The sequence below is a fragment of the Poromitra crassiceps genome (assembly GCF_964638095.1).
Source record: "Poromitra crassiceps genome assembly, chromosome: 28".
NCBI lineage: Eukaryota > Metazoa > Chordata > Actinopteri > Beryciformes > Melamphaidae > Poromitra > Poromitra crassiceps.
The window spans coordinates 18,975,074-18,985,073 of record NC_139651.1 but is presented as its reverse complement, the minus strand read 5'-3'; the positions used below and the strand labels follow the sequence as shown (position 1 = coordinate 18,985,073).

Below are 10,000 nucleotides of genomic sequence, written 5' to 3'. Positions count from 1 at the left end.
AGCTGTACCTCACAGTATCCACCTGTACCTCACAGTATCCAGCTGTACCTCACAGTATCCACCTGTACCTCACAGTATATCCACCTGTACCTCACAGTATCCACCTGTACCTCACAATATCCACCTGTACCTCACAGTATCCACCTGTACCTCACAGTATCCAGCTGTACCTCACAGTATATCCACCTGTACCTCACAGTATCCACCTGTACCTCACAGTATCCACCTGTACCTCACAGTATCCACCTGTACCTCACAGTATCCACCTGTACCTCATAGTATCCACCTGTACCTCACAGTATCCACCTGTACCTCACAGTATCCACCTGTACCTCACAGTATCCACCTGTACCTCACAGTATCCACCTGTACCTCACAGTATCCACCTGTACCTCACAGTATCCACCTGTACCTCACAGTATCCACCTGTACCTCACAGTATCCACCTGTACCTCACAGTATCCACCTGTACCTCACAGTATCCACCTGTACCTCATAGTATCCACCTGTACCTCACAGTATCCACCTGTACCTCACAGTATCCAGCTGTACCTCAGTATCCACCTGTACCTCACAGTATCCACCTGTACCAGTATTCACCTGTACCAGTATCCACCTGTACCTCACAGTATCCACCTGTACCAGTATTCACCTGTACCAGTATCCACCTGTACCTCACAGTATCCACCTGTACCTCACACTGTATCCAGCCCCCACCTGGTGTCAACGCAGCCAATAACAGCCCGTCCCAAACACTGACAGGTGTGTCCTGTTCACCTGGCTTCAGGTCTCCAGGAGCTGTCCAGTCCTCCACTAGTCATCATCTAGCCCCATTCCATCAGCTAGTGTCTCCTCAGTGCTCCTCCTGCAAGCTCACAGAGCTGTCAGGACAGTCTGCCTCTCTAGCTCTTCCTGTGCCGTCTCTCTGGCTGTCAGCTACAGGAAGCTAGGCAGACGCTACACTACTACACACTTCAGCTACAGGAAGCTAGGCAGACGCTACACTACTACACACTTCAGCTACAGGAAGCTAGGCAGACGCTACACTACTACACACTTCAGCTACAGGAAGCTAGGCAGACGCTACACTACTACACACTTCAGCTACAGGAAGCTAGGCAGACGCTACACTACTACACACTGTCAGCTACAGGAAGCTAGGCAGACGCTACACTACTACACACTTCAGCTACAGGAAGCTAGGCAGACGCTACACTACTACACACTGTCAGCTACAGGAAGCTAGGCAGACGCTACACTACTACACACTTCAGCTACAGGAAGCTAGGCACACGCTACACTACTACACACTTCAGCTACAGGAAGCTAGGCAGACGCTACACTACTACACACTTCAGCTACAGGAAGCTAGGCAGACGCTACACTACTACACACTTCAGCTACAGGAAGCTAGGCAGACGCTACACTACTACACACTTCAGCTACAGGAAGCTAGGCAGACGCTACACTACTACACACTGTCAGCTACAGGAAGCTAGGCAGACGCTACACTACTACACACTTCAGCTACAGGAAGCTAGGCAGACGCTACACTACTACACACTTCAGCTACAGGAAGCTAGGCAGACGCTACACTACTACACACTTCAGCTACAGGAAGCTAGGCAGACGCTACACTACTACACACTTCAGCTACAGGAAGCTAGGCAGACGCTACACTACTACACACTTCAGCTACAGGAAGCTAGGCAGACGCTACACTACTACACACTTCAGCTACAGGAAGCTAGGTAGACGCTACACTACTACACACTGTCAGCTACAGGAAGCTAGGCAGACGCTACACTACTACACACTTCAGCTACAGGAAGCTAGGCAGACGCTACACTACTACACACTTCAGCTACAGGAAGCTAGGCAGACGCTACACTACTACACACTTCAGCTACAGGAAGCTAGGCACACGCTACACTACTACACACTTCAGCTACAGGAAGCTAGGCAGACGCTACACTACTACACACTGTCAGCTACAGGAAGCTAGGCAGACGCTACACTACTACACACTGTCAGCTACAGGAAGCTAGGCAGACGCTACACTACTACACACTCAAATAGACTTGCAGCTAAACTTACTGTATTCTCCAACTGGTAAAGCAAAGGGGGGGAGAGTAACCAACAATAACAAAGGGGGAGAGAGAGAGACAGCATGGGAATTAGCAAGAAATGAAAGAATGGCACAGTGTCTAAGACTAGAGTATTTACATCAGATGAGAGGCATCAAAATGACATTATGCATTATAAAACATAAGAGTCCCCGTCCACCAGGCAGCTGTTTAGATGCAAGTGGCAGCAAATGTGAAACATGTCGTTAGTTTGCTTAAAAATGTCATATTTTAACATGGAGTGCTGCACTCCCTGAGCGCTTAAGAGTGGACATGCAGCCTTAGGGGACATTCAGACCAAAAGTGTTTTTGGAGCTGCCAACGTCTTTCTGCAGTTCATTCTCTATGTAAGGACGCGCTAGACGTGCTCCTCTTTTAATGAACACACCTGGCGTTTCAGCGCTGGTGGCGTCTGTTGTTTTTAGAGGAGCGCTGTGGCCGTTTTAAAGCTGAAAAAAGTTGAACATTAGAGGAAAAGCGCCCTGCTCGTCATTTTCACTCCTCCTACCTTCTCTCCTCCCGAGGGATTTTCAACTTCCGCTGTTAATAATCTGGCTTTCGTGTTGACAGTGAACAACATCAAACAGACAAAACCAGCTGGCTAGCGTCCGTGTGGTCGTTGTGTTCTGATCCGTACTGCACGCGACTACAGGGGAAAACAAAACGGAGCAGAAAAAACCGCTCCGTGCGCTGTGTTTTGTGCACAATGGAAGCGCTCTCAACATGATTTTCATAGCGTTCTGACTGAAAAAAAACACTTTTGGTGGGAATGTCCCCTTATTGAGCTGTGTCTCTCTGTTACTGCACAGAACATGGCTAAATCAACTAGCAAACCCTTCTGAGCAAGACCTTTGTCCAACTAGAGCTGGATCGATGTCCTCCGCTCTCGTCTCCCAGAGAAAGACATTATTGATACTCAGGTGAGGTGACGTCTCCAGAGGGAGCATGCTGCGTGTTGATCTATTGATGTATGCATCAGGGCAGCAGAGTTCTTACTCAGCACATGTGGCTGTGAAGAAGATGTATGAAGCTGTGCTGGTGGGAGTATCGATGCGTGACCGTGGCACATGTGACAGATTTGTGATGAGATGTGCGCGTGTGTTCTTCACCTACCTGCCATTACTGATCTGGCGAGGCGAGTGACGGAGGAGCTCCGACGTCTCGGGCGAACGTGATCGACTGCCTCTCCGGTGGGATCGATTGGAATGGTCTGATGTCAGTGAATGTATTTCTGAAATGTCTGTGAAATTGAAGTTGATGATGGCCATTGGTCAATACTGAAAACTAAGATGGTGCCAAAATTACAAGAAAATCTATTTTCACGATGATTAAAATAATCTCTGCTCAGCACAAAAAAAGAAAAGAAAAGAGGCATGCACTCATGTACGTAAACAGACGCCTACAAGCCAATGCTGAAAGTCTATCTCACCATCTCTGTCGGAGTTATTGGCGGATGCGACGCTGTCGTCCAGGTCGGGAATGTTGAGCAGTGTGGCTCGCTCGTCCCTCTGCACCACCATCTTCAACTTGCCCTTTGACCTCTCGATCAGCTTCTTAGCATCTATCAGTGACAGGTTCTCTGTCACAGTGCCGTTGATCTGGTGGAGGGAGGAGAGTGAACTCAACACACACACATGCCATCATCACTGCTTTTGGTTTGGGATCACGACAAAGCCTAGTTGTCCCTCTCTCACATGAACAATAATGATGTCTTGAAGAAAAGTAGCAGAGGCTATAAAGACGTTTAAAAATTGATAATATAATCAGGCACATACTTTACAATGCTTTTAGTGCTGTCAGAAACCGAGAGAGCTTAGGTTTAATTATCATATATATTGTATAAAGTACAGTCACATTATCCTCATTCAAATATAATTTTTTGTTGGTCTCTGTCCCGCAATGACATTTGAACTAGAAAAGAGCAGTTCCTCTCTTCAGAGTGTAATTCCTCCAGGTGGAGGAGAGAGAGTGACTGAGTGGTCAGGAACAAAGTGTAACTCCTCCAGGTGGAGGAGAGAGAGTGACTGAGTGGTCAGGAACAAAGTGTAACTCCTCCAGGTGGAGGAGAGAGAGTGACTGAGTGGTCAGGAACAAAGTGTAACTCCTCCAGGTGGAGGAGAGAGAGTGACTGAGTGGTCAGGAGGAACAAAGGGAAAATGGAATGTGAGGTATTCCTGCTGGTGGGCCCGCCCCGCATACTAAGTATGTCAACAATTCATTCCACCTGCTTCACTAGCCCCGCCTCCCTCGCCCGCAGACAGACAGACAGACACACACACACACACACACACACACACACACACACACACACACACACACACACACGCGTAAACACTCTTCTTCTCACCTTGAGCACCACGTCTCCCTCCTGGATGTTTCCATCCCGGGCAGCGAGGCTCTCTGGAGAGATGTCCTTCACGAAGATGTGGCTGGCCAATCGCAGCCCATATTCTGCTTTCAGAGTTTGATACGAACAACAAATCAATTTACTGACCTTACCTTTGCTTCACTACCAATGACTCATTTCATCTTCAATAGAAAAAGTTGTTCCTGATTAGCAGGCAGGTGATGTTTCAAGGTTCAAGGTTCAAGGTTCAAGGTTACTTTATTTTGTCTCCCAAGGGAGACTGTTTCTAAACTGTTGGCACTCTGTCACATCTCATACTGTACTGTATATCAGGGGTTCCCAACCTTTTTTGTGCCGTAGATAGATGGAAAAAAAGTTGCGGACCGGTTGTCAATTTTATTAATATTATTATAATTTTTTTTTTTATAAACATAGGCTATAATATTATAGGCTGTGTGGTAGTTGAAACATAGTTTCAAGTTGACGTTTATTTATGTTTGTAGTTTGTAAAAAAAAAAAAAAATTGTAAAAAAGAATAATAATAATTTGGTACCGGGCTCGCGGCCCGGTACCAAATGCGTTGCGGCCCGGTACCGGTCCGCGGCCCGGTGGTTGGGAACCACTGCTGTATATCACTATGTCACATCTCTATATATCAGTGGGAAAACAACATGACTTGATAGTGTTTGTTTGGAGAGTTAATTTGGGATCTAAATGGCAGCAGCAGCAACAGAACAGTAACGTCACTCTTAATGAACTGATGCTGGTAGTAGTGGTGCTCGGACGTTGTGCTGCCCACCTTCATTCTTGCGTGACTTGATGAGCGTGACTTTAGCAGGCCGCGGCGCGGCGGAGGAGGAGGCTTGTGAGCGGCGGTCAGAGCGCGGTGAGATGCTCCTCTCCCGCGAGGCACTGTGATCCCGCCTCCCGCTGCTGCTCCGCTCGCCTTCACGCCGCCTGGCTCCGCCTCCGCTCGCTCCGCTGTACGCACTTTGTCCACCGTGGCCGTCGTGCTGGTCATAACCATCGTCCTCCTCACTGTCCTCCTCTTCCTGCTCAGACATGGTCTCCCTGTCCCCTGGCCGGGAAACAGGGATCTGCACTTTCCTTTTCCTACGGATAGTCTGGGAACAGAGAGGCAGGTTCATGTTTAACCATCTATAGACCGTTTCAACTTGACAACAGAAACATTCTAAGTTAGCCCTTAGCCTTACTTCCTGTTGCAGTATTTGCTAATAAAACTGACAGGAAATAAAGTAGAGTCCAAACTGTTCCTTACCAAAATTCTGGTGAATCTGTCTTCACGTAACGGTACACAAATTAGCCCAAAACAGCATGTTGAGCAAAGACACTATCCTGAAGCAACTGAACACTGATATGACTGAGATCCCGCTGGGTAGCATCAGGTTCACCGTGGATCTCCTTCACACAGATGCATGCTGGGTAAATGTGTGAAACTTACGATCTTTGCGTTCTTGCCACTCTTGCGGAGCTGCTGCACAGCGTACGAGTGCTCCACGTTGTCCATAGAGACGGCATTGACCATCACCACACGGTCATTTTCTCTGAAAGAAAAGGATTCACAGGGAAGCTATTGTCAAGATGATGGATGATATAACCACATACTCAATAAACATTGAAAGACTAACATGATAATTAAATACTAAAGCCCGACCGATATATCGGCCCACCGATATTATCGGCCCATATTGGCCGATAACCGATATATCGGTATCGGCCGATATGTTGGCCGATATGCCGATATTTTTTTATTTTGTATTTTTTGTTACATGTTGTGTATATTTGATCTCTTTTCTTAATTCAAGTTATATTTTGTATTTGTTATATTTGTGTTTTTGTATTTCTAGTTATTTATAATGATTAAATCCCCTGCCTACATTACATATCTCAAGTCATGTCAAGTCATATCTTTGTCAAGTGTTTGATATTTGAGGGATCATTGCAAAAACATTGTGTAATATAATGTGTATATTTAATATAAGAATATCAGCCGATATATCAATATCGGAATTTTTTTACTCCCTAATATCGGTATCGGCCTCAAAAATCCAGTATCGGTCGGGCTCTATTAAATACAGCATAACATGTAAGTGGGGAAAGTATTACATAGCCTAGGTGCCTGTATTGTAACTCGTAGTAAACAGTTGAGTGAACAGTTTTCTGACGACACTTCTTGTATCAGTTGGATGAAGGTGGACAGAGATGTGCTCAGAGACTCACGCTAGCAGGCCTTCTGCAGGTCCTCCTTTCAACACGTCAGAGATCACGATGGACGTCTCTCCACTCTGGAAATGAGGGTTGTCTCGCCCACCTGAGATGGCAATGCCGAAGCCAAACCCTGGGGCCTACGCACACACACACACACACACACACACACGCACACACACACACACACACACACACACACACACACGCACGCACACACACAGACACACACACACACGCACACACACACACACACACACGCACACGCACAGACACAGAGACTTAACATAATTGGCAGAAACATTCAGTAGACTAGGTCTGTCTGTCACTCACATGTTCCTGTAAACAAAAGCAGCAGGTGTAAACAGCACCTTGAATGCAGTCATAAGTCATAATCAGTAAATAACTGTTATTAGACTGCAGCAGTGTCATGTGTTCATGAAAGTCTAGACTAACATGTACTATTACTGACAACAGAGATCATCCAATAAGAAAGCAGCATATTTGCAGGTGATTTGCCTCCTTTTCAGCACTGCTCGTCTCTCCATACTGTAAATGCCAGCAGGTTTCCATGGTGCCGGCTGTTGTGTTTACAGGCAGCAGCCATGTGATGCAAGTGGCTAATCTGACGAGCACAACAAGGCAGCAGAGCAGCACAGGCCCCACTGGGCCTCAATAAAGTCCCTACTAATTAGATTACAGCAAGCAGGACCGTCTAGACAGGTAGTCCACACAGTCTAGACAGGTAGTCCACACTAGGGCTGGGTATCGCCACTGACTTTCCGATACGATACGATTCGATATGGATATTTTAGTTACAATACCAGTTTTGCTTTGATAATGGAAGAGATTCTCAAAGAACTAATGCTGTAAATTGTACAAGGAACCCTCTAACCTGGTGCATTATTAAAAAATATTAATATTTACATTAAGAATTGACCATAAAGCAAGCAGTTACATCATGTAATTCTTTTTTATTTAAACATGACCAATATAGTCATTCAACATCTTATCTTTCTTGACAGTCTTCTGTTTCTTTCTTTACAGTCTTCTGTGAGAAGCCAAACAAATTTAGATTTCCACTATACAACAGAATCTTTGAACAGCAGCATGTTGTAAACAGTGTTTCATAAAGTAGAAATGCTTTGTAAATAAAATAAAATAAAATTAAATACAGCTCATGAACATTTCCAGTTCACAAACATTATAGTGCAAACAGATTTGAGGTCTGTACATCTGGCTCATGGTGCATGCACAATGCACATGTAGCCTACAGTATTTATGTTTTTGTTTCAACTACAAACATAAATAAATGTCAACTTGAAACTATGTTTTAACTACCACACACAGCCTATAATATTATAGCCTATGTTTATTTATAAAAATATATATATATATATATTTTTTTTTGCATTTTAAAAGATCGATACTGGGATTTATGTATCGATACTTGTTCCTTCACATGAATATCGATTCAATATCGATATATCGATTTTTTTAACCCAGCCCTAGTCCACACAGTCCCATAGATTAGATTACAGCAAGCAGGACCGTCTAGACAGGTAGTCCACACAGTCTAGATAGTCCACACAGTCTAGACAGGTAGTCCACACAGTCTAGACAGCTAGTCCACACAGTCTAGACAGGTAGTCCACACAGTCTAGACAGCTAGTCCACACAGTCTAGACAGGTAGTCCACACAGTCTAGACAGCTAGTCCACACAGTCTAGACAGGTAGTCCACACAGTCTAGACAGGTAGTCCACACAGTCTAGACAGGTAGTCCACACAGTCTAGACAGGTAGTCCACACAGTCTAGACAGGTAGTCCACACAGTCTAGACAGGTAGTCCACACAGTCTAGACAGCTAGTCCACACAGTCTAGACAGCTAGTCCACACAGCTAGTCCACACAACCTAGACAGCTAGTCCACACAGTCTAGGCAGGTAGTCCACACAGTCTAGACAGCTAGTCCACACAGTCTAGACAGCTAGTCCACACAGTCTAGACAGCTAGTCCACACAGTCTAGACAGCTAGTCCACACAGTCTAGACAGCTAGTCCACACAGTCTAGACAGCTAGTCCACACAGTCTAGACAGCTAGTCCACACAGTCTAGACAGGTAGTCCACACAGTCTAGACAGCTAGTCCACACAGTCTAGACAGCTAGTCCACACAGTCTAGACAGCTAGTCCACACAGTCCCATTATAGCACAAGAACACCAACACAGCACAGTTGAGTTGACTCTGATTCAAGGCTGAACAATAAGACAAATGTACTATGGACATTAGGCCAATGAGCATTAGTTTCAGCTGTCTCTTTAGGGGGAAGAATACAGGTGCAATGATCATTAAGCTAATGATCAGAGGACGCACGACTTTCTGGTTCATCCATTCTCTTGTTAAGCTGTGATGTATGACCTCCCAACAACAATATGACTTCAGGCTCCAAGCACCTCCAAGCCTCTCTGTGTTGTCAATATGCTGCAGTGCTGTGTGTCCCTCAGTGCTGTGTGTCCCTCAGTGCTGTGTGTCCCTCAGTGCTGTGTGTCCCTCAGTGCTGTGTGTCCCTCAGTGTTGGAATAGATCCCAGACTAAAAATAAACTATTCAACTGTCATTCTACCACTTTCCTTGCGATGAGAAAGAGAAGAGGAAATGGCTGCAGTTAATAAGGTACGAAAGTACGTAGAAAACCAAAGTTTGTCTAAAAAGTCTAAAAAGATGACCTATAAAAAAGTTGTGTTAAGTTAAAAGATTATTTCTAAAAAGGTTCACGGGTTCCGCCAGAGTTGTTTTGAATGAGGCGAATGAGGAGCGGTGCCGCTTGGCCCCGGAGGTGACGTGCATTTAGGATCTCTCTTACACATGATTATACACATGATTATACACATGATTATACTAGGGATGTCAACGGTTAACCGTTAATCGATTAACCGTCGCTAACGTCGTTGTTCGGTTATTGCTGTCGGTCTATCAGTTAATATTAAAAAAAAAATTTTTTTTTTTTTGGACACGTTTTTTGAGTTTCCTTGCAGATTTTGCACAGTGTTTTGCATCATGCAACTATTTTGTTCAAATTTTGTTCAATTGTTGGCAGCAAATCGAAATAGGCTATATTTTGTTTAAGTTTTTATGCTGCAAAAGACAGTAGGCCTAATGTGAAAAAAATCAAAATAAATAACAGATTGTTGTTGTTGTAATGTTTACATAAACAGGAAATAAAGCTCTCAAAAATATATTTCCTTGTCATCCATATAAGAGCCAGAATGATTTTGGAATGATTACCTGATCAAAATGTGG

General features: G+C 44.9%; 1 protein-coding gene across 9 annotated transcripts in view; it reads right to left on the bottom strand.

Annotated features, from left to right (window-relative positions):
• tjp1a (tight junction protein 1a) overlaps positions 1–10,000 on the bottom strand; it is a 100,126-nt gene that overhangs the window by 43,195 nt on the left and 46,931 nt on the right. For 6 of the 9 annotated variants that reach the window (XM_083662416.1, XM_083662419.1, XM_083662420.1 and 3 more), the window contains exons 3-8: positions 6,715–6,839; positions 5,936–6,038; positions 5,273–5,597; positions 4,474–4,580; positions 3,556–3,724; positions 3,240–3,366 (exon numbers count right to left, since the gene is read on the bottom strand). In XM_083662416.1, the coding sequence (XP_083518542.1) occupies positions 3,240–3,366; positions 3,556–3,724; positions 4,474–4,580; positions 5,273–5,597; positions 5,936–6,038; positions 6,715–6,839 (956 nt within the window). The remainder of the gene's footprint in view (positions 1–3,239; positions 3,367–3,555; positions 3,725–4,473; positions 4,581–5,272; positions 5,598–5,935; positions 6,039–6,714; positions 6,840–10,000) is intronic. The other 3 variants (XM_083662417.1, XM_083662422.1, XM_083662421.1) reach the window with 1 other exon arrangement.